The sequence below is a fragment of the Phycodurus eques genome, chromosome 21 (assembly GCF_024500275.1).
Source record: "Phycodurus eques isolate BA_2022a chromosome 21, UOR_Pequ_1.1, whole genome shotgun sequence".
Classification (NCBI taxonomy): domain Eukaryota; kingdom Metazoa; phylum Chordata; class Actinopteri; order Syngnathiformes; family Syngnathidae; genus Phycodurus; species Phycodurus eques.
In genome coordinates, this window is record NC_084545.1 from 14141606 (window position 1) to 14166330 (window position 24725).

Genomic DNA, 24725 nt, shown 5'->3' on the forward strand with positions numbered 1-24725 from the left:
CATTAAATTGTTCATGAGTTAAATGATCTTTTCTCACTTTGGTTCATTCAAAAGGAAAGAGTGTTTTCCACAATTATGTTCAGGGGTGGCCACTCAAAGTAACTCAGTAACTCATTCATGTGTCCATGACAACAGAGCCATTTTTTTCATTATACCGTACGTATACTGTTTTAGTGTGGCAGAAATAAAACCTACATAGACAAGATAAGGTGATTCGAACATTAACGATTGTGAGTGGAAAAAAACAGTTTGACATCATTGATGAAGGTTGCCTGTTTTACTCTTCAAAAAATGAACTGTCCTCTTTCTACAAACCCAAATTCCAAGGGAGACAGGTCTGGACTGCTAACAGGCTAAAATGTGACATTGGCTTGCTTAAATAAGCAGGGACGTTCTTGAAAAAGACGTTGCTTGGATGGCAGCATATGTACCTTTCAGCATTAATGGTGCCGTCACAGATGTGCAAGTTACCCATACCATGGGCACTAACACACCGACTTACCATCACAGATTTTGAACTTGCTGCTGGTTCTTTTCCTCTTTCGTCCATTACTTCCAAAAACAATTTGAAATGTGGACTCGCCAGACCACAGCACACTTTTCCACTTTGCATCAATCCATCCCAGATGAGCTTGGGCCCGGAGAAGCCGGCTGCGTTACTGGATGTTGTTGCCACTGTATATGGCTTTCGGTTTAAATGGTAATTTTAACTTGCATTTGTAGATGTAGTGATGAAATGTTAACTGACAATGGTTTTCTGAAGTGTTCCTGAGCCCACATGGCAATATCCTTTACACAATAAAGGCGTTTTTTTTTTTAAATGCAGTGCCGCCTGATAAATCGAAGGTCACTGTCACTCTATGTTGGTTTTCAGACTTGCCACTTACGCGCACGGATTTCTCCAGATTCTCTGCATCTTTTGATTATATTATAGACCTCGGACGATGAAATAACAAATACCTTGCAATTGTAGGTTGAGAAATGTGATCTTAAACTGTTGAACTATTTGCTCACGCAGCTGTTCACAAAATGGTGAACCCCTCCCATCCTTGCTTGTGTACAACTGAGCCTTTCAGGGATGCTCCTTTCATACCCAATCATGACACTTACCTGTTTCCAATTAACCTGTTCACCTGTGGAATGTTCCAAACGGGTATTTTTTTTTAGCATTCCTCAACGTTCTTAAGTCTTTTGTTGCCCCTGTCGCAGCTTTTTGGGAACGTGTTGCAGGCATCAAATTAAAAATGAGAGAATATTGACCAAAAAAACAATGTTCATCAGTTCAAACGTTAAATGTTTTTGTGTTCAATATTAGTTGGCAGGAGTGCCACTTACGTATGTTGCATTTGTAATCAAGCCATATTTACTTCTTCCACCTGCTGCCTTATTTTTCTAAGCAACTTTAGAATGTGCAATTGTACCTAATGTTGTGGATGGTGGGTGTACAGTGTAATTTCACGTTTTAATTGCCTTCATGACATTTAGCGTCACTGGTGGGGTAATGGTTCAAAGACAAGGCTCCAGCTCTCTGTGACTGAACATGATACACACTATAGAACATGGTTGGATGGATGATTACAAACATCTACAACTTTAATTCCATCAGTTTTATTCAAACACATCAAGCATCAAAACCATAAAAATATAAAACAACAAAACCCTTCAAAACAATGATACATTAGTTGTGTGCCTAAAAAAAACAAAAAACATTTACTTAATGCACAGGACTATTCAAGTAAAATTTATCAGATGAACAATTGTTAATGCAAAAAAAAAAAAAAAAAAAATACACTTTAGTGCAAAACATTACAGATTTGTGCAATAGGCCTGCTTTGATCATGCGTCGTCATTAAGGAAGGAATCCAGTTGTCGTGATTCTACGATAATATAATACAGCTGAGGCAAACACAAACATTAGTTTGATAATAACTATCATAATGTCTATCATAATCAGCGTTACAGTGCCATTGATATTTTCTTACAGCTTTTCTAATTCTTAACAATGCCAATGTCACTCCATGACAATTTCACCTTTACTTTGTCTACTATATTTCTTATAATTACAATTTGATCACAGTTGATGCTTCTATAGCGTAATAAATACATTGTCATTAAATATACTAGATATTTAAACATTTTTATATAAATCACATAACGCATTAAAATATAAGAAAATACAATCCTATAAATACTGAATGTTTAGTTCAAATAGTTTGTGGTGTGCTGTTGCTTATTCAGGGGAAGTGCATCTTGCGTCTCCGCCAAAGAACGAGTCTTTGTGAGGTGAGGATGTGTGTGACGACACTGAGCAACATCAGGAAGATGGTCATTGACATCACGATCACATAGTGGCTGATGCTGTGCAAGACAAACAGACAACAAGTTTTAACCTGTGTCAGGACAGTATATGCAGGACTTTCGTATTTATAGAGTGCCCTATGGCAGCCATCACTAGACCGCTGCGCATTACAATTATAATTACAAACATGTTGCAATAATTCCTCACTGAAAGTGTCAATCAAAATGGATCACGGTCATAGTCGTTTGGAAACAGCATTTGATACCCGAGGAAGAGTTCAGTGGACATTAGCTATACTTTACTTCATGAGTCACTTTACCTTGTGCCAATGTCCAACCAGGTGCCATAATCCTGCACTAGGAAGAAAAAGTGCTGTGGAGAATAAAAGGTTTACCTCACAAAAAGGTACATTCATCTACACTACGTCAGATTGTGAATCTAAGGCTTTACCAGCGCCATCACGTCAGAGATGACCAAGACGATCAGAAATAAGCTGCAGATTGAGAAGATTACTATATTACGTGTGATTTTAAAAAGTAAAACGCCGAGAGTGGGTGTTGTGGTTAAAATAATTGAATACTTACCTTCTGGATGAGAGCTGTGATGTAACTTGGATGGTCTCAAATGCGCACATTACGATTATGAATGGAATGATGACCTAAAAGACAAAAAGTGCAACATAGTACTGTATTTTCTTAGCGGTGGAGAGCAAGTTCAAACGTTCCTGCATCTGTACTCCACCTTCCACATCATTAACCCTCCCATGATGAAGGGGTTGAAGACTGTGAGGAAACAATAAACGGATGCCGGGTCAAAACTAAAAGAGAAGAAAGATAGAAAGAGTTCAGGCAAATCATTACAAATTTAGTGTGAAAAGCACTTCTTTTAAACAAACTGGTATATGTGAAATAATATATCTGTCTTTTATATTCATTTATACTGCAAAATGGTCATGACATTACATACACCATCATAATTTAATGGCATCCAATACAAGTTTTATAGGCACAAATTTAACAATGTGTTACTTATTTTGGTGTGGTGCTTTCCTTATTGGCTCATAAGTGAGACAATATTCGAGAACCCATTCCCTCAATTAAAACACATACTGTTCATACCTGTTAATAGAGGCTATGTTCCCTGTGCCGAAAAAAGCTGTTATTATGAAAAAAACCTGAGAAAAATACAAGGTCAAGGACAGCAACATGGTAGTTGTTGTTGTATTCTTTGCCTTTGCTACACTTTTGCAAATAACATTCAGGATACAAAGAAATATGATCGCCGGATGTCATCTAACTTGAGCTGACGAATTTTGGAGATGTCAATGCTAGCGGAGAAATCAATAGTGGAGAGCTGGAAGACAGACATTTGTTCACACATTTTAGCTTTCATACATATTTGCTTGTATTTTTGTCACTATTAAGTTCTAATCTTCCTAATTTAAAATATGTGGAAACATTTCCATTTACCTCAGAGGTCTCAATGCGAGTAATGACATGCCAAAAAAATGAATTACTTGTGTATCAGCCTAGACAAGTTAGACTGTCTGTGCATACTAATTTTGGAATTTGCAGTAAAAGCACTACAAGTTGTATTAAATATATAATTTGTAAATGTGACCTTAACCAATCTCTTACACAACTATTGTGTTGTGTCCGAGGAGACAGTATTTATACCTCTTGCCTTCCAGAAATGCCCTCAGCGATCATGGCTTCCTGTTCAATGTTGATCCACACAAACATCAACCAAGATAACACAGGCGGGAACAAGGCCTCGGTCCTGGGTGAGAAATTATGCACGTCATGTGATGGTCTATGCACATAAGATTTCCAATATATGGATGAAAGCTTTCTGGTCCAGCAGAGTGCGTACAGAGTGTGGAATAAACTCCAGATCCCTGAACCCCATCTAATTTTATTTTTCTGGTTGATACAAATATTCAGGTACTGTATCCCAATACATTTAGCTAACTTTATTGTGTGACAGTGTATGCTATCTTACCCAGTGCTAAGCAGAAGGTACGTGGCTGTGAACGAGAGAAATATGCTGAGAAGCCGGTGAAACAGGCGTGTAGAGCTCATCAATGGAACAAGTATGGAAGAGGCTAAAAGAAAGCAGAATGGTATGCGTCTTGTTAATGGTCGGAAAACCAGCGCAAATGTGTGCACTCACTCATACGCCACCTACCTAATGTGACCCAACTGATCATTTGATTGAGAAGAGGCAGACCCTGTTTCTGCTCTAGGCTGGAGTGTGTGAGGAACGGCACGTACGCACACACTGCCACATGCAGCAACTGCTCAATGACACCCATAACAGTTTACCTCACTTTGGCTAAGTGCATTAACGCACAGAACATCATTACCTGTACGACAAACTGCTGTTTATCACTAAGGTGGAGTGATGTCCTGTTCCGTGACGGCCAGAGAAAACAGGCTGATATAAAGAGAGTGAGAAGACCTGCACAAATCCTGAAAAAATAAATAGGTTACTGCATCACTTGCATTCTTATCAGAGAGATATTGATTCAACAATACATTTGATTACGGCCGATGTAGTTGAATACACTCACACCAGATGTATGTTAGGCTCCCTTCCCACAACAGGCATTAGGGGGAAAGCAGCCAAACAGAGGCAGCCCACAAACCAGTTCACTGAGTGGCACTACAAAGCCATAAAGATCAGACAGAGCTCACACAAAGAAATTACACTCAACAGCCATAACATTAAGTACACATGTACAATTTTTAAAAAAGGAGTATTTTTTTATTTCTTTTAATTATTGTAGTTTGCAGTGGTGTAGAATTGCACTGTGTCAAAGTCAGACATGTTCACTTTGTCTGTGTTTACTTCTGGTTTCTTGGAAATATAGGTTTAGCTACAAACCTCCAGAACCTACATAAGCGTTTTCTATTAATGCATTGTGACCAGATAGTTGTATAACTATCTATCCTACCTTAGCCTTGTCAAAAAGACCTGACAGCATTGGCCAGAGTGAGAAGACAGCCAGACCCACAGTCAGCATGGCGCGATGGAAAAAACTCACCACCTGGGGGCAGTGGAGGCACAATTGGTGAGCTTGAAGCGTGACATTTACGTTTACATGGAAAAAAAAAAAAAAAAAAAACACCTACCAGCAGTTCAATCCCGAATGCTACCAGAGCAAAGTAGCCAAAGCATTTCCACAGCGGCAGGGAAGGAGCTGAGTGAATCAAGTCTGTTAGTGTGTTGGACCTGAATTGGAAAACAAATGAATTTGGATGAATTTCTGCAATTACAAACACAGCAATGGCCCTTTTTAATTCTAGCAATGTGCCATATAAGTGTATTACAGCCTACAATGGTATAATTAACATATACTTGTAGCCAGCCAAGCTTGACCATGTATTTGTAAGCCAAAATAGATCCAGTGGATCTAACCCTTTAACTTTAGGGTAACTACTGTGTTATGTTTCCACCCATCCATTTTCTGAACCACTTTATCCGTCTCTGAAAATGATGCATTTACATATTCGGGACCATGGCTGTGAATATGTGTTTTAGCGTGATAATTATATCAAGGTTCTTATTCAAAGGACACTCACTCTTTAAGAACAGAGTACCACACAGGCACAGGCAGCAGGCAGTAAACGTAGTGTGTGAGTGGACTCCTTTGGATGAGCAGGAATATGCTGATCACGACTGTGACACACCCACACAGCCTCACCAGGGTGTGATCGGGTTTCTGTGGATGCAGAAGCCATACATGTAACTTTGAAACTTGGTGAGCGAGTTGAACTGGATAGAAAGAAACCTGTTTGAGGATGTCGGGATGCATGTTAAGGCTTGCATGAGTCTTCAGAATAACCAGGACAACATACGAGGTCCACCCTACAAATCCCAGCACCACGCTGCAACCCAAGAAAAACCTGTCGTAGGTGTGGTAGTAAACTAGGCCTTCAAGGGCATCGGCTATCAGTGCCTGGCAGAGCAAGATCTAGACAAAGAACAATGGAGAGGAATGAAAAGATAGACTTAACTAGTTTTGGCAAGATGTCGACTTTCTGAGTACTACACACTGTCATCTTTGGACCTTTTCCAGTTTACAGAATTGATAGGCTGTAAACCCGTTATTTCCCATGATACTCACAGCATCGCCATACTTTTCCAGCTGAATCAGTATTCTTGCTTTCTCAATAAATTCTGCTTGCTTAGGGTCAGTGAGCTGTCTGATAAACAAATACAAAGCAATAGATCTTGTGCATGAAATTCCATTTTGAAAAGATCTTTGCGATATTGCGTAAAGGACATGTTACCTTCACGAAAACTTGAAAATATACAGTTTGACTATGAATAATGCTCATTTCATTTTTCATAGGTGAACAATACAAAATGATATGACAAAATTCCTAAGGACATTTTGAATGGGCCTGCTGTGGTAAGTCTGAAACCCGCATTAGAGAAGGGTTTATTACAAGTTGGGCTTTCCTTGTGGAACTACCGGTATTTGAAATTTTGGCCTCAACCAAAAGAATGGTCCAATTTTAACAGTTGTAGCTAAAATGCTAACAGTTGTGATGCTAAAATTTGATAAGCTGGCAACCTGAGCTCAGAAAGTACTGAGATTTACATGATTCTAAATTTCTCCCTGTGCTTGCAAAACATTTCTAAATTTATTGACACAATGCTAACATGCAGCAAGATGGCGCCTCTCCACTCCGGCAGCCATTACCGTACACACTGTGACAAAACACATAACACACGTGTCATCACTCACTGAAATTGGCTATTTTTGCTGCTTTTTTCCTCCCTCTTTTAATTGCCACAGAGGGGCGAGTTTGCATATTCAGCAAAAAAGATTGACACCAAAATAAAGGGCGGACGCGTGTCAACAAACTGAGACGAGGAAACAAGTTTGTCTGTAATTTTGTCTGTCCCCATTCATTTGTCGCCATTTAAAAATCATTCTGATCCAATCACAGCAGAGACGCATCTTTTGATACCTCATTTGTGGGGATACGTTAAAGCGTATGGACTGCATCTTCATACACTACGCACTGCCAATATTTAGTGTTAGTCCCTGCCCCGCAGCAGGCCCATAATTGCAATTAAAAGGAAATGCTCAGGTTAATACTTCCAGATTATTGTACTTACTCGTAAGGGGTAAAGAGACAAGACAATGTTGTCTCTTTTTTCTGCTTCATTTTCATCTAAGAAAATATAAATAAAAAATGGAATAACAATACATCTCCTTTGGTGTTTCTAAAACAAGTAACAGTCTCATCGATCTGTTTCTACTAATATTACAGTGATTTTCTAGTGTTTTTCATTGATGCAAACAAATGTTAATCATGTCATCAACAGCAGAGCTGCACGCTGCCTCACCTTGAACTGTTCCAATATTTGAATAGCATTAGTGTACATGCACTCTGCTTTGAACTGATCGCTGTTGTTCAGGTAAAGGAGAGGTAATACACCCTGAGGACACACAAACATAACGTAAGAATAACAATCTTTCAGATCCAACAAACTTCTGCTGCCTCAAAAGATAATTATGTACAAAATACATTTTTCGTTCACACTTGACTGTGGTATGACGTCGAGTAGCAATACTCACAACAGAGTTGACAGGAATGGGTACACCAATTAGAGATGCCATGAGAGGAGCAATATCGGCCTGCAGAATTTAAACAAAGAAAACTTTTAGACATACTGTAACATCGCTCCACTACAAGCTGCTATTTCATCATAGAGATATGATTTGATCAAAACACAATAAATGAATTAAACGAAGGAACCGTGCCTGATTGAGATCAACTCTTCTGAGGTGCTCCAGTTTCCAGTCTGGGTAAAGGGAGAAATCAGGAAACGATGTTTCCGGCCACTCAAACAGTATAAAACATTCTCAATTTTTGTTCTTTTTTCTCTTCCACAAAATAGTGAACACTTAAAAATGTTTTATGAGTGTACCTTGCAAGTAGCCATCATTGTAAAGATGATTTCCGGTCCCTTTGTGGGGTCGCTGTACTCCAGCCCCCCAAGCCACAAAAGGGGTAAGCGTCTCTGAGGGGTGACCAGCCCCATGGGAACCTACAGACACACACATTTGGACTAAATCATGACATCTGAGCAGATTTTTTTTTTTTTAATTTAGATTATTTATTTATTTATTTTTTTAAATGGGCTACCCCAATTGGTCATGCCGTGATCAGAAGTGAACACAAAGGCTGTTCTGCCATCATTGCTGAAGAAGTCTTCGATTATAGACACTAGCTCAGACACACCAGAGTCGACTAGGCCAATATTGTTGAGATACTCCCTGCATGAAAGACAAATAGAAAGTTGATGAGGAAGTGCATTATATTATAAAGACTTGAAGTGTATAATTATTAATAAAGAAAAAAAAAACAAGAACTGACTGGGACATTGGTCTGTGAGCATGTCCATTTGTGTCAATTCCCAATAGATGCAGAAAGAAGACATTCTTATCCTTAACCAGCCTGGCGTTCAAAGTGGAGTTTGACTTTGCTGATTCAAAAAGTGACTGGTAGAGAGGGCACAGACAACATTATTTCCGCACATCGTTACTGCTGCCAGGAAAGAAAACAACAGCGAAAATGTTCATCATTAATCATTTGAGGATATCATGAGGACCGACTATCATACTTTGACTTGAGTGAACACCCAGCTGTCGAGCCTGGAAGCATCCGTGGAGGCAAAGTCCTCCTCTGCTGCTGGATAAGTGTAGGTGTCCACATGGTCTCCACTTGCACCTGTAAATAAGTGGGGGGGACATTCATTGCATCATATTACTGATTGAGGCATATTAAAACGTGTATAGGACACTTAGGAGATATGTTTGCACTACCAACTGATCTGATTATTACGGTAGTGATATTGGTAAAAAACTGAACTGCATCATACTAAGAGGTGTCTGTAATAATGTGTCCCTCTAATGTAGCTGAATAAGGTAACCAAAATATTTGGAAAAACTGTGGCCATGCTGAGCAATTATACACATCCATGTAAATGAATCAATGTTTAACCATATAAATGGAAAGTGAGCCGAGATACAGCTCTTGTATTGGATCTCGCTGTATTGTGCACATCCTACTTGGGGCCCTACAGAGAGTACATGCGCTACCTTTAGCGAACATGGGCAGAATATCAGGGCTGCCCCAGCACCAAGTATGTCTGCTCTCATTAAACACAGAGTCAAACTCCACAGGATTCTCCTTCCAACCTGATCCCAGACACACAAAAACATTAGCTACGAATACTCATGGGTGTCACTTCCAAATGATACCTCACTTCATTTTTTTCTTGTATGTTACACACCTTTAGCAACAGCACTAACATCCTCATAGAAGCCAGCAATGAGAGCAACGTGACCAGGGCGAGACTCGGTGGGAACGTGCGTGTGGGAGACACCCCAGGTACCTCTCTCCTCAATCACACTCCTGTTAGCGGAGATAGCAGAAGACTTAGAAAGTCACTCACAAAAGTTTTTGGGGTTCGTTTAGTTGTTTTTTTTCCCCATTCTTTCCCAACCTCAAATAAGGAGCCATAGTTGAGCCATTACGAAGAAGGGCGAAGAGGCTGTCTGCTCTCAGGCCATCGGCCACAATCAGCACCAGTCTGGAGGCAGGTGGAGCCAAAGGTGTGGCCATGGCCCTCATGCCATGGACCAGAGGAGAGGTGAAGTAGATATCAAAGATTGACAAGAAGAATACTACGTGGACTGCCAGTCCCACCACTAAAAAAGTGATCATCCTCATTTTCAGCCGTGAGCGTCAACAGTACTTGAAATCTGCAATGCAAGGATAAAGAAGGGGTTTTACTTGCTTTTTAGTATTCTAACATTTGTAGTATATAGGATGGAGGTGAGTTCAAATGGAAAAGGAGACAATTCACACCAAGTACAGTATTAATAGACTGCTTATGCCAAAGCTGACCTTTTAAGACTATTTTATGTATGTATTTATATCCTACTTTTATGCACTATCAGAGTTTCAAATGAAAGCCCACTATCACGTCTTACCTGCACGTAACTTCACAAGTCCTCGATCATAAAAAAAAAGAACGAATGAATGTGAGACGCGTCCAAACACACAACTCGTTCGACTTGTCTGGTGAATTGATTTTGTTTATATTTTGCTAGTCACTGACCGCAAATGCATTTGCAAAGATCCAAGAAGATAACCGCTTCATTTTACGCACCGACATCGCTCTGGACCTTAAATGCGTGCTTTTACAAAACCAGGCTGTCTTTTCTAATAAGATTAGTTTAAAACCGTGTCCATTCACTTCCTTGTTGTAACACGGACGTTGACGTTTGCAGCGCGAAAAGGAATTGTGGGTACTGTAGTTTATTTAATTTGACCAGTCATAGCTTAGTCGAGCAAAAAAAGATACGTCAACATGAGAAAGATGAGGCTTTTTCGGAAAATACTATCTCCTCACCTTTATGCCACCTTTCCTTAACCTTTGTTGTCATACGTCATGGGGTAAAGGTGCTTCTTCGCCACCTGGAAAGCATTCTGGTTACCCCCAGTTGCTATTTTATTATAATTATAATTATAATTATACTTGTAAGGGGTAAAAATGTTTTTTTTTTTTTTTTTTTTTTTTTTTTTAGGTCGCAGGTTTACCGGCCCTTTAAGTGGGCGCGGTTGCCTGACGCCAATCCAACCCAACGTTCGGAATTGATGGGTATGAATGAAAATGCGCTTAATCAAAATGTGATTTGAAAAAGGAAAAAAAAAGGAGGCAGTTGATTAAAATACACTTCACACTTGAACGTTTTTATTGTGGTCTTTCCAAATTTTGCTGTGGGGAAACGGTTAACAAATGTCAGTGGGGAAACGGTCAACAAATGTCACGTGACACCCTGCCGATAACTGTTAACGCGAGATTCCTTTTCCAACTAGCTTGACATCCGTTAAGGAAGCGGGGCTGATTAGTTTAGCCTAGATAGCGAAAAAAAAAAAAAAACCATCTATACAGTGCAAACATGACGTCGGTGAACCCGTTTAATCTGAGTGATTCTGAAGAGGAGAGTGAACGTCGACCTAACGAAACAGTTGACACAGAGCGTAGCCCGAGTGACGGGGCGCCGGGGCCGCCTCCGGGCAATCCCTTCTCCACGCCCGTGGACGCCGAGCCTCCGACTCTGCTGTCCACCAACCGAACGAGCCCAAACGGCGAGGGCATCTCGATGTCTTCGGCGTCTGCCACCGCTATGGCCGGTGTCGCTGAGACGCGGGTGTCGGTGGATATCATCGCCGCTCAGCTACTGCGTGACCAGTACGTCCTCACGGCCCTGGAGTTTCACACCGAACTGTTGGAGGCGGGCAGGGAGCTCCCGAGGTTGAGGGATTATTTCTCCAACCCGGGTAACTTCGAGCGGCAGAGCAGCACTCCACCTGCCAAAGAGCAAGGAATTGTACCCGGTGGACCTTTGAGTAAGTAGCTAGATGCTAGCTACGTAGCTGCAGAACCGCTTTATGTTTTCGGTATTCCACCAAAGCACAACACAGCTAGCTTTTAGCTTATAATGTCGCGCTTGGAACCAGTTTAGCGTGCGATATCCGCATTCTACACCTGCACCTGAAACCTACAGAGCCACACGAAAGCACAAAGTGATGTAATAATGTTGGACTCAAATGATAAACTGTGACATGGCAGTGTTAATCACCGGGGTAATACACTTTAATTTCTATAGATAAATGCACACTTTATTTAAAGACGCTGGGGGGGTCAGATGTTATAATTTACACTACAAAGGAGTGGCACTGGACTAGCTGCAGTACTTTAAACAACGATCTGTTGCAGTGTTGTCATACTTTTACATCGCAATGTACACCACCAAACATACATTTCACAAAAGCGGTCGTCTCAATTTACTCACAAATTAACACAGTGTGAAGTCTGGGCCTGTTCAGTTGAACACAGCGTTTGTTTTGTTTTATTAATGGCAACAGAGGGATCCAAAGGTACAGTTTAGTGTCTGCCATCCAGTGGAAGAGCATTTAATTGTTTTGCCTGTCACTATATGTCACTGGCATAGACAAACAAATAAACATTTGTAGTAAATAAATAACATTGTGAAAATGAAATTGGATAGTTTCCCACGGCACAGCTGATGATCGCATACGGCACAGTGGTTGGAATCACTGATACACTGCATATCTATACCAGTACTTTTTACAACAAAAATCAAGCACTGTATAGATGTTAGAACTCACTCAGCAGAATAGCCGTTTGAATAAAGTTTGAGAATGTCTCATAAAAAAAAAAAAAAATTGCATGAGGAAGTGAGCACGGCTGCCTCACAGTTCTGAGGTTTGGGATTTCAATCTTGCCACTGCCCTCCTGTGAGGCGTTTGCTTGTTCTCCCCATACTTGCTTGGGTTTTCTCCGGGTACTCTGACTTTCTCTACCACATTCAAAAACATGCAAGTTGGGTTAATTGAAGAATTTAAATTGGGCATTGGTGTGAATGATTGTCTATATGTGCCCTGGCATCGGCTGGCGACCAGTCCCAGGCGTCCGTTGCCTCTAGCTCAAAGTAGGCTCTGCTGAGAAAAAGGCTTCAATTTACCTGTGACCTTAATGAGGATAAGTTGTAGAAAATGGATGGATAGATAAAGTGTCCGCATGTGTTCGTTGAATCATATGACCCTCAGATTTGATAGGAGTCAAAGATGTTTTATAGGCGTCAAAGAATGGTCAAAGATGTATCAATTAAACCGTATTGATGTTTTTCAAGCACAATTCGATTAAACATTAACCCAGTTGCCATATATGTTAAAAGCTTATATTCTTGATCAGATCTTTCTCCATCTTAACCTTGAACCCTTAAACTGTGAATACTGTGCTATGGCTTATCCTTCATTTAGCTTAGTTATTGACACAGTCCCAGGAGGCAGTTGTTCAGTTTTGGTCTCTTGGCAATTGCTCTCGTCCTATTTGGGCAATGTGGCAGCTGGCCTGTGCGTTCATTGTTATTGCCTGTGATCATGTACTGTAGCCTATACTGTATGTGGTCTCAACATTTAGAGCACAGTCGTGTAGTGGCAGAGGCCCGGTTGACACAAAGCCTAATGTACAAATAGGGTGCAGAGTGCAGTTCAGCGGGGTCCTTGACTTACGACAGAATACCGTTCTTGTGGCGGCGACAAAACCTGAATTTATATGCAAGTTAGGACGTGCTGTGGTCTGTCACTAACCTGTGGCTGGACGATATGCTCTCGAAATAAAATCCCCCCACCCCCCTTTTGCAAGGTATAAATGGGCACTATGTCTTTAATGCAGCAGTTAAGTCATTATTTATGATAGTAAGTATTTGTAAGAAACTTCGAGGCTATAAAACGGTAAGTACGGCAGTATTTGAGCATGCCTTCTTGTGCTGTGCGATGACGTTTATTGCATCCTGTTAGTACCCTCCAAACTGGGTTTGTTGGGACTGTCGTAAACCAAGAACCCTTACACAGTATTGCATTGAATGTTTCAAGAAGTTGTCTTCAAAAAGCAGACATGACAGCTCCCTTGTTGTGAGCTGGTCAAGTTGTTTTTCCAAGTTATACTGTGTTTGTTTCCTCCATAATCTGGTATTCAGTCGATCATGTGATCAGTGGACTGATCTCAGCCCTCGTGCTTGTTTAACAGGACCTTTTGTTACAATTGTGGAAACCGGTAGAATGTGTTCAAACACTTTGAATGCGCTATAATAAATCTGTTCCAAGTGTGTTGCTAACCATTTGGTTGCCAGTGTATGTTTTTGTTCTGTATAATTTTGATCCTCAGACCTAACAAATTGATTAGACCACATATTTGTCTCAGTGCTTTCATGTGGACTCACTTTTAATTTCAGTGAGCGATTGGCAATGTTATTAATGGTTAGAGTCAATAAGCCCATGAAGCACATTTTAGCATCATATGGCACTGCAAACATCTTACAAGAAATGGTCAACTTGGTGTATTTATTATGCATTCTAGTGTTGTCGCTAAATATACACTTGTAAGCACAGAGACGCTAAATGGAGCTGGAAAATTCTCCTCGGCATGCTGCTTCAAACACATGACACATGTCGCAGCCTTGCTAATTGTCTGCAAGGGCACACTAATGACCCTCATCTCAGGCAGCTATATATTTTCTTCACTTGACTGCATAAGTACCGTATGCGTTTTACGTGTAGTGTTCAAAGTTGACACAAAGTGATTACTGTCTAAAGTATGGAGGTTTTGTCATACTGTTGTCTTTCTTACGTTTTGCATTTTAGATTTAATCGAAAGCAATAATTCAGATGGGAAATGAATGTGTAAATACACCCCTCAGTGTCTGTCTGAATACTTCGCTGACAGTATCATATTTGAGTGGAATATGGACCTCTGTAATCTATATCTTATTAGCATTGGAGATGGTTGATTCAGGGCATCGCCAGTGTTTTTGATTTTCACTGCCACCTCCGTCTGCATTTGTCTTTGGTTATAGATCGAGCAGGCAGCATCAGCACCTTGGACTCTCTGGATTTTGCCCGGTACTCGGATGACGGCAATCGAGAATCAGACGAGCGGGTGGCGGGTAAGATGAACCTGTGCTGTCACGACTCGGAGACAAAAGCCATCGTTTGAGTCAGGGAAATACTGTAAAAGCTGATGTGATGGGTGAAATAGAAGCAGCTGCATCAGTGGCTATAGATTTTAGGCTTTACACGATCAGGATTTTTGGGACCGATCACTGATCAGCAAGTTTAAAAAAACGATCACCGAGCCGAGATGGAGCAACAAGATGGAGCAATGTGTCTATTTACATGACTTGTTCATTTATTGTAGTCCATAAACCAGCAGCTGAATATGTCCACCTGGAACGTACCAAAGTTGCACGTAAGCAAAGGTATTAGTGCACTAACTTTGCCAGTCTGGGGAACCACACCCCATCTACTTTCCACCATCATTTCTCTTTAGTTCTGTTTTAATTTCAATAGCTTCCACTTTAGGCATTGAAATGGGCAAGTCTGAATGAATTGCACCCTCTGTTTGTTGCTATTGTGAAATCAGTTTTGCCTACAATTGCAACAAAGCTCAAACAAACACATGAAATGACAAGCTACTTAGGACCAAAAATCTATTCATGCTATTAGCATTAGCCATTTACTTGTAGTTTACCAAAGCAGAAGTCTTTGCGCTGATCAACTTCATTTGTATTACCTGTTTCATCATTTATTCATATGAAAGCAGGTGAACATTAGGCATATTTATTTTTGCTTTAGCACACTACAAGTGTATACTTTCACTCTATTAAGTCACTCAGTGGTATTTTTGGTACAGGAGCTTCACACAATTCCCGTGCAGCTCAATCGTGACACAACATAAACAAGAAATCGAAGTTCTGTAACAGCTGAGTGTAACTCACAAGCATCAGGGATTGCTTTAAAGCCAAGCTGTTTGATTGCAAGCTGCTTGTTGAGGTGCGAATGCTGTATGAGGAGTTAGCCTGTGTTTTGTTGGCAAATAAAAACCTGTAAGTCAACAATGCAGCTGGCATGGTACAGCCATGCAATTGTTTCCCATCTGTCACCTGTGTTTCAAGGTCATCTTAATAATCAGATTGTGCAGAGAAAGTTGGAGATGATTGATGCTGTCTAAAAACTATTACAGCAATGAATGAAGTACAGCGTGTGAGAGCTGAGTAAAAAAGCATGCAGCAAAGATGTTTGTTCTTGAGGTTCATTGGTTGCATTTCCCAAATGGGTACCGCTCCCCCCACGACCCCCCACCCCCACCCCACACACACACCGTCCTCACCCACCTTCCCCCTTACAAATATGCCTGCCCACAGCTGTCTGACTCGGGGTTCTGGCTTTCTCCTGACGTTGATCAAACCCCAGTGGGCAATACTGGACAACTCACTCCATCCAGACTAGTTATTTGTTTCATTCTTCTCCCCTCTTTTCCCTGGATTGAGTTTTATTGTCAATTTTGATTGCATCTTGTGCGCTCATGATCTGCAAGCATGGGTCCTTCATGATGGGGGTCACTTACTAGTATTCATTTCTAAACTTTCTGCAGCGATGAATCACCATAGTGTAATGAACACATTATTAGGTACACCTATACAATCCATATGTCAGATCCAATACAGGAGCTGTAAAAAAAAAAAAAAAAAAAAAAAAACACCTTCTACAAAGATAATAGGGCAATGCAGAATTTTGAGAGCTATTGAATCATGTGAATTAAAACCATTGTCAACAGATTAGAAAATGTACCAAATATTGCATCAAAATGTTTTGCAGATGATCAGTGCACAACAATGCAATCATTTTCTTTTCCGCTCCATCGCTTAAAATTTGCTGTTTTCTTTTTTTTTTTTTTTTTTCATGACGGCCTTGTGCGTTTTCTGCTCCCTCCAATGTTAGCTTAGCGAAACATAGTCATATTTCTTTGTGAATTGAACATAGTGTATATAGTTCTTCTGCTGTTTGAATCAGAAAGTGCTTCTCATCTCATTTGTTATTGAAACCTAGCCATGCCTGATGATGTCTAAATAGATACACTACAGTTAAAAAAAATTGGGGTTACTTAGAAATGTCCTTGTTTTTTTTTGTTTTTCTTTAAATAGAAAAACAGTAGTTCTAGATGTATACTACATTTCTGAAGTTTGGGGGTCACTTGAAAAAATTCTAACTTGATAAACGTCTGGACTGTAGTGTATTTATTCATTGGTGTGTTTTCATGGAAACTGCTATAATCATGTAAGTGACACTTTTGCCTTGGAAATCCTTGGTCAGACAGCTCCAACAAATTTATTTTCTTTTTTTTTTAAATCTCAATGACTTTTTGTACTTTTTGCATTGCTTTAGCAGACTAATTTAAAATAGAAATAAACAGTTTGAAGGCTGGGAAGGTCATCCGCTAATTGACATGAATCTTTGTTTGCTTCTTCATTCCCTGATCCTCTGCTGCATGTGTTCCTCAGATCCATGATTTGCATGCACCCTCTTGTGTTGTTTTATTTTTAGACTCTTAATATCTTTGATGTGTTTTTCACTCCCATCTTTTTTTTTTTATTTGTTCCCTGTCTTTGTTTGGATGCACTTTCTGTGTATGCGTGTGTGAATGTGTGTGTGTGTGTGTGTGTACTGTCACTTTCTGTCCAGTGCTGGAGTTTGAGCTACGGAAAGCAAAGGAGACCATTCAGGCTCTGCGCGCCAACTTGACTCAGGCAGCAGGTGTGGCGCACTTCAAACTTCTTCTCCACCCGAGTCCTTCTTTGTCACTTTATCCGCTTTTCTTTGAAAGAGAATTCCAGAACAACGCTGAGCCTTCATCTGAACTCACCCCATATTTTTTTGTGTTTTTCCTCCCCCTTGGTTCACAGAGAATGAAGTGCCCTCTCAGGAGAGAAAGAACTTCAAGTCAAGCCCTGAAATTCAGGTGGGGGGGGATCTTTATATTTTGGAAAAGTTATATTCTTCTACTGTTAACAGTGATAGAGAGACTGTGGATTTGTCTTATCAAACCTACGCAGCGTTTTATAGCTTCTTTGGTCTCTGCCTCAGGAGCCGATACGCCCACTGGAGAAAAGAGCCTTAAACTTCCTTGTGAATGAATATCTGTTGAAAAATGAATACAAACTGTCATCCATCACCTTCTCGGATGAAAATGATGATCAGGTAAAGCTTTTTTCTGGTGTGAATGTGAGTACAAATGATAGTTTGTCTCTATGTGCCTTGCGATTGGGTGGTGACCAGTTCAGGGTGTACCCCGCCTCTCGGCCGGAGTCAGCTGGGATAGGCTCCACGACGCCCGCGACCCTAGCGAGGATAAGCGGTATGGAAAATGAATGAATGAATGAGTAAATAGAGTTTTAGTTTTTATTCATATTTCCCAGCCTTAACTACGCCCCCCTGCACAATCTGAGACCTTTGTTTTGAGTTTTGATTTCTTTATTTTCACTCTCAACCAGTTCAGGCCACTTCAGGGTGTACCCTGCCTCACACCCACAGTCAGCTGGGATAGACTCCAGCCCACCCAAAATGAGGCTATAACGCGATAGAAAATTGATGGCTGGATATTTATTTGCAACTTCTGCAGGAGGTGTAAAATCAAACAGCTCTCAGTAAGAGCAGTGCAGTTGTATCATACAAAGTACAACAACAATAAATAATATTTATAATCACAGATTGCACCATCATTACATTTACATCCAAGACAGCTTTTAGAGTGCATCACATTTTTTTTCATTTCATTACTTGATCATTTTTATTAATATCTATCCATCGATTTTCCGTACCACTTATCCTCACTAAGGTCGCGGGTGTGCTGGAGCCTCGGGTACACCCTGAGCTTTTCGCCAGCCAATCGCAGGGCACATATACACAAACAACCATTCGCACTCACATTCACACCTATGGGCAATTTAGAGTCTTCAGTTAATGTACCATGCATGTTTTTGGGATGTGGGAGGAAACCAGAGTACCCGGAGAAAACCCACGCACGCACGGGGAGAACATGCAAACTCCACACAGGCGAGGCTGGATTCGAACTCGGGTCCTCAGAACTGTGAGGCAGAAGTGCTAACCAGTCGAATGTTTTAATATCAATATATTTAGTCATAATGATATATCCTTCTACAGTAGTATCCTATTTTCAATTGCTCAATCAATCAGACTTCATTTTTAAAGCGCCTTTATATTCCAAAAAATGCAACTCAGTGCTTTACATGGTTAAAACGTAACCTTTCCCACCACTCGTCCACACAGACACACACATGCACTTGCATCCATCCATCCATTTTCCGAACCGCTTATCCTCACTTGGGTCGCGGGTGTGCTGGAGCCTATCCCTGCTATCTTTGGGCGAGAGTACTGTGGAATTTTGTTGTCTGTCCTAAATTATCCCTATTTAGTGATGCAGAGGGTCCACAACTCACTTTTTGTTTTTCATCTGTTTCCAGGATTTTGAGCTGTGGGATGACGTCGGCCTCAACATTCCAAAGCCTCCTGACCTGTTGCAGCTCTACAGAAATTGCGGTTCCTCTCTTCCTTCAAAGAGGGACATGGTCGACGTGGCAGTCGGAGCAGATTTTGCAGATCTCACTGGACATTGTGCCGTACAAGATCCCCCTCGGAAGCCCGATCTCTCACAGCAGGTTTGTTTGTTCATTTTCCTTCTTGTTACAGTACCACCAAAGGCTTGACAACTGTTAAAAAAGTGCACCTAGTAAAAAAAAAAAAAAAAAGTGGCCTTACGTTTGAAATTACATTCCCCAAAATAGTTATTTTTTTATTCCTTTCATTAAGCAACAGGCAGAGGTCGTCCAAGAGTTGGAGTACCAAATCAGTCTCCTCAACAATGAGAAGGCGAGTCTGACTGAGCAGATGAGGAAACTTCAGAGGTTTGTCATTCTGTATATACCGTACTGTATTCATTTCAATATAACATAATACGAATTTTATGACATCTGCTTTATGTGATCAAAACACACACTGATTGCTATTTGTGAATCCAACAATTTGTTATTATTATGTTATTTGCCAAAAAAGTCACCTATTCCCATTTTTTTCGGCTCTTTCTGTAACGCTCTAAGATGCCACGAAATGTTGCCAAAGCCCTTTATATGCAGGAACTGATTTCAAGGAATTATGCTGAAGTGATGCTACATCTTGACGTTGTGACACGCTTTGTATGTGAAGGAGGAGCCTGGGTCGCCACGTCAAAGTGCATGTGCACGTCGCGTGTATTTAAAAAAAAGAAAAAAACACTCATCTGTAAGCCACGTATTTTTAAAGTCGATGTTATAAGATGAGTTTTAAATAATAATAAACTGTGTTGGCAACATAGTTTGTGGTATACGTAAAGTTTAAACTGTCTATTAATACTGTATAGGAGGTCATTAATTTCTCGCAGCTCGCGAATGGTGGGGGATTACTGTACACACACCACACACACACATTCAACATTGTCATCCATTCATAGACAACCATTCACACTCGCATTCACATTTATGGACATTATAGAGTCTTATCAAGATAAAAGATAATAATATAGAGATAATTATGAAATAAATATGAGTTGGATTGATGTGACTTGACTGGCTTTAAATTACAGAACAAGCTTTACTCAGGCACACGAAAGAATTCTTTAACTATTCAGCCATTAGGTTTATTTTGTTCTCTTTATTTGAAAGCATCAATGTCTGCTAATAGAGGAGAGTGTGTAGGCCAACAACATACCATTAACTTTCAGGAACAATTGAACTAAACATTGCAAGGGCAATCCAACCATTTTTGTTACATTTAAATTACTCTTTGCTCAACGCTGGTTTTCTAAAGTCTTTAATAGGGATGGTAATTGCTTTTATTTGAAGTGGTCTCATACGGAATGAGTATAAGCAACAACCATTAAAGGCTGCAGTGTATTGTAACATTGCATTTATCTCTCTCTATATTCACTCCCTAATGTTGACACTTAAATTGGCAAGAAGAGCCTGAGTGGTAAAACAAGCACCTCACTTGAACGTGGCTGAATCCCTAATCTAGTCTGTTTTGTGGTTGACTGTGTTCCTCCTTAATACTGGATAAGTGCCATGTTTTTCCTTTTCTAAACCACGGATTCATTTGAATTTGAGCAACCAATTTGCTTCACTGGATTGAAAATAATGTTTTATGATTGTGTTCTAAATAAGTAATCGAGTGCCTCCTTTTCCCCCACAGTGAGATTCAGACATTGAAACAGACGGTCTCCTCCCCGCCTGCAGCCGCTCTTGACTGTAGCTCCCAGAATACATCTAATCCCGCATCCTCTTGCACCGCCATCACTTCCTCCGCTGACCCGCCCTCTGTGGTAAACTCCTTGTAAATTTCCCAGACTAAATGTATGCCACTGAAGCCTTTTGGGGTGTTAGTATGTTTTACAGTGGCCCTAAACACATCACACCTAACCAGATGCATGTCCTTTCCTCAGCCCCGTGCAGATAACGGACAGTACTTGGACATCCGGGGTGTTTCAGAACCTCAAAATGAGCCTCCCTGCACGCAGAACACACCACAGTCTCACAATAAGCTTAAAAGTCGGCCTCCTGTACAGTTTGATCAGCCAAACAGGTGAGTGGTTATTTAGATATTCAGGAAGTTCTAAAATTTAGGGGTGTTCAATACCTTTCAGACCAATACCATTACGAGTATTCCCTCCTGAGTACTCACCGAATACCAATACCACTAAGTACCCAGTAGTTTCAACGCATAAAATTTCAATTAACAATTAATTTCGAACAAAGACCTTTCTTTCTTTGACTATTCTGGTCCCACCAGCTTTTAGGTTACTTACTCACTTCAACAAAGAGTTGAATCAATCCAGTTGAAACTGGAACTTGTTTTTGGACATTCCTGAACCACAGTATGAAATTGTAACACAAAATATAGCAGTGTATAGGTACATAAAAGTACAAAAAAAATGGGCAACAGGTGAGTGTAGCACTCTGTATAATACAAATAGGTACATAAACGGTGCTGGTACTGCATTCAATAAGAAAAATATGCCTTATTCGCAGTCAATGAAAGCAGGTGAATGTGTAAATGTCTATATATATATGTATGAAATACCGTAATGCAGAAAGTCATTACGCCACCCAAATGGAGTTAGTGAAAAAACATACATTTATATATATATATATATATATATATGTGTGTGTGTGTGTGTGTGTGTGTGTGTGTGTGTGTGTATATATATATATATATATATATATATAATGTTAGCAGTACACCGGATTCGATTGTATCAGTGTACATTTGCGTACCGCCAAGCATTTTCTTTCAGTTTTTATTTAAATGTTTTACCTTTTTTGGGGGGTGCAGCACATGGTAGACGGGGCTCAAGTAATGTTGTTCAAGAACAACTTGTTGACGGGGCTCAAGTAATGTTGTTCAAGAACAACTTGTTCAAATAAAAAATTTTTTTGATCTAACGTACTGAATGCAATTCCGTCATGAATGGATTCGTTCCTTTATTAGTTGAGCTCAGCTGCGAGCCTGTGCCGCACAAGGAAGTTCTCCGCATACGGCACCACTCGCTGGGTGGCGACGGTAACTGAGTGCGCTCATTGGCTGCCTTCAAGGCGGTGGGATGTGGGCGTCTTGGTCTAGCTGCACAGCGGCTACGACGGTCCGTCAAAATATGTCTATACGTGAAACCAGACCGTGTTGCAAAATAGATTGGGGACCGCTGCCCTAGAGAACTTTGCAGAATCAGCTGATCACGTGGTCCCATACTGCAAGTTAGTTGCGGTGCGAGCTTGAATGTTGCCAACTTGCCATGTGTGAAACCGCTCGATGCTGCACCCTCAACCCCCACCCCCATCATTATCATCCTCATCATCATTGCTAAAGGCAGTGTGTGCTAGGGCTGCACAATATTTTGTTTGAGCATCGTCATCGCGATGTACATGTGCACAATAGTTAGATCGCAGGGTCTGCTGCGATGTTGGTATTCTGGAATATACAGTAAGTCAACTATAGTATTAAAAGTGACCAGCAGAGGGACCTGTTTGGACATGGTAATAGAAAGAATGTATGCTTGATGCATTTCTTATTTCAGTCTTCAGAATGAAACTAAGCAGACACGTGACGTAATTGGGAGTGAATCTGTTCTTTTCTTATACAGTACATAATTATAAAAATGGATTACCAGGAAAATTATTTATCATTATTTGTATCAGAACGAGGAATGCATCAATTATCAATGTCTTACTACCATTGTTCCTTTCATACTGTGTTGCTTGCACATTAAGCACAAAAGTTATGTTTTTGTTTCAATTCCCCATTTAAAAAAATAACACCAGTCAAGGAACACATTTTTCCTCATGTTTCTGAGATAATAGGTTGAAAGCTGCAGTTGGCTACAAGTGTGGACTGAAGGGGTGGCAACAATGGGGAAATAAAATGCCAGTATTTTGAGGGGTAATAGCCCATCAGCAAAAAAACTATGAATTAGTTCATTTTTGGACCAGTGAACTCAGTTCAACATTTTGAATTATGAACTGAACTAGTTCATTTTTGGAATGATGAACTGAACTTTGAACTAGTTTGCGTAGGAAATGAACTTTCCCAACACTGATCCTGTATTATTTATATATGCAATATATATGTTTACAAAAAATAAAGAAAAAATCATTCAGTCATTTTTTAAGAAATAACATGGAAATGTCATCACTTGGTTTTTAAAATAAGTGTCTATATTTATAGGTATATACAGAATGCAGTATATGAAATAATGAGTCAAAATGAATGTCTATTGCAACAGGTATGTATGCACAGGCTGTTTACCATCTGTGAACTGGCTCAAACCAAGACTAATAAAATGTAAAGCATATGCAAAAAGACCTAGAAGGGGAAACAAAATGTTATAAGGTCAGTAAACAAACAAAAAATAAGTTTCATTCCTTTATTTGTACAGAAGAAAGTAGGTAACGGATAGAACGTATGTCTACAAACGGACAGAAGTTCATCCAGTGAGGCCGGTGGGTCATGAAAAAGCACCAAGCAACAACCTCTGATGCTCATTTGAGAACCAGACCAAACTTATGTGCACCCCTGTTTATAATGCACCTAATCCTTTATATTAACCTTATATAAACATAAACAATACATACTTAGACATTGCGTCCTAATGAGCAGATGTTTTTAGTCATATGCACAGTAAGAACAAAAACAGAGCACTGAGCAATGAAATTCACCCATTTGTGTTTTTTTTACGTACTCTGTAGCTCCCTAATGTGTCACAGGATGGTGCCAACATGCTGGCGAAATAGGAAAGTAGCAATTAGTTTTTGAGCTGAGAAGTGTCCCTTCAATATATTTTCTTGACACTAAGATCTGTGTCAGAGAGGAACTACGTTTAGCCTGGGTTCTTAGCGTACGCTACAGAGTCTTTACTGCATGTGTTTTAACTCTGCTAGCGTCTATTAAAAAGTGGATTTTTTTTAAATATCAAAGAAGCTGTTGCGCCTTTTAAATTTAATGGTAATGTTGTAATATTAGTTTGAATGATATTTTGAATCATAGTTTCTGGTATAGTTACGGCTATTTGGAGCAGTGCTTGGTCCCTATCCGATGCTTGTTTACTATATATTTGTCGGAAAGCCTCTGTTGGTGAAACAGTCAATTGAAAAACAGTAACAGTGGCAACAAATGTGCGTCCCTTCTTGTGCGATGTGTTCTCATACCTCTGCGCAAATTTCTTAACCTCGAAACGTCGTGTGTGCCGTCGTAATGCATGCACTCCCCTATACGAACTCAACAGACCAGCAGCTGCTGTGCGTCTCAGTGCAACAACTAGATGGCGAGAGATCTTTAACTGTACAGTATTCAAAAGGTGCTCAAATTTAGCACAGGCAACTGTTGGAATGCGGTTATTCATGATGGGGTTTTTTTTGTTTGTTTTGTGG

At 40.2% G+C, this 24725-nt stretch overlaps 2 protein-coding genes across 13 annotated transcripts in view; one reads left to right on the plus strand and one right to left on the minus strand.

Annotated features, from left to right (window-relative positions):
• Positions 1 to 1604: 1604 nt before the first annotated feature.
• Positions 1605 to 10896, minus strand: pign (phosphatidylinositol glycan anchor biosynthesis, class N). 3 transcript variants are annotated; one of them, XM_061666719.1, is made up of 29 exons: positions 10320 to 10896; positions 9830 to 10088; positions 9617 to 9738; positions 9423 to 9521; positions 8945 to 9051; positions 8698 to 8822; positions 8467 to 8597; positions 8249 to 8368; positions 8082 to 8122; positions 7896 to 7955; positions 7664 to 7756; positions 7433 to 7488; positions 6429 to 6507; positions 6093 to 6275; positions 5884 to 6023; positions 5434 to 5533; positions 5256 to 5348; positions 4872 to 4963; positions 4665 to 4770; positions 4487 to 4595; positions 4301 to 4403; positions 3976 to 4078; positions 3566 to 3652; positions 3418 to 3473; positions 3041 to 3116; positions 2884 to 2957; positions 2750 to 2792; positions 2619 to 2671; positions 1605 to 2358 (listed from the first exon to the last, which is right to left on the minus strand). In XM_061666719.1, the coding sequence occupies exons 2-29, from the start codon at positions 10054 to 10056 to the stop codon at positions 2235 to 2237; spliced, it is 2802 nt and encodes a 933-aa protein (XP_061522703.1). In that variant the 5' UTR covers positions 10057 to 10088; positions 10320 to 10896; the 3' UTR covers positions 1605 to 2234. The 3 variants fall into 3 exon arrangements, with proteins under 3 accessions (XP_061522703.1, XP_061522705.1, XP_061522704.1); XM_061666721.1 differs by lacking the exon at positions 9423 to 9521; XM_061666720.1 differs by lacking the exon at positions 2750 to 2792 and having other exon boundaries at positions 2619 to 2655.
• Positions 10897 to 11144: 248 nt separating this feature from the next.
• The window catches only part of relch (RAB11 binding and LisH domain, coiled-coil and HEAT repeat containing), a 31685-nt gene continuing 18104 nt past the window's right edge, over positions 11145 to 24725 (plus strand). For 4 of the 10 annotated variants that reach the window (XM_061666225.1, XM_061666227.1, XM_061666229.1 and 1 more), the window contains exons 1-9: positions 11146 to 11742; positions 14775 to 14864; positions 17440 to 17511; positions 17661 to 17716; positions 17842 to 17955; positions 19239 to 19433; positions 19585 to 19679; positions 20998 to 21127; positions 21248 to 21387. In XM_061666225.1, the coding sequence (XP_061522209.1) occupies positions 11292 to 11742; positions 14775 to 14864; positions 17440 to 17511; positions 17661 to 17716; positions 17842 to 17955; positions 19239 to 19433; positions 19585 to 19679; positions 20998 to 21127; positions 21248 to 21387 (1343 nt within the window). In that variant the 5' untranslated portion in view covers positions 11146 to 11291. Of the gene's footprint in view, positions 11743 to 14774; positions 14865 to 17439; positions 17512 to 17660; positions 17717 to 17841; positions 17956 to 18015; positions 18113 to 19238; positions 19434 to 19584; positions 19680 to 20997; positions 21128 to 21247; positions 21388 to 24725 lie in introns of those variants that run through there. The other 6 variants (XM_061666228.1, XM_061666234.1, XM_061666233.1 and 3 more) reach the window with 3 other exon arrangements.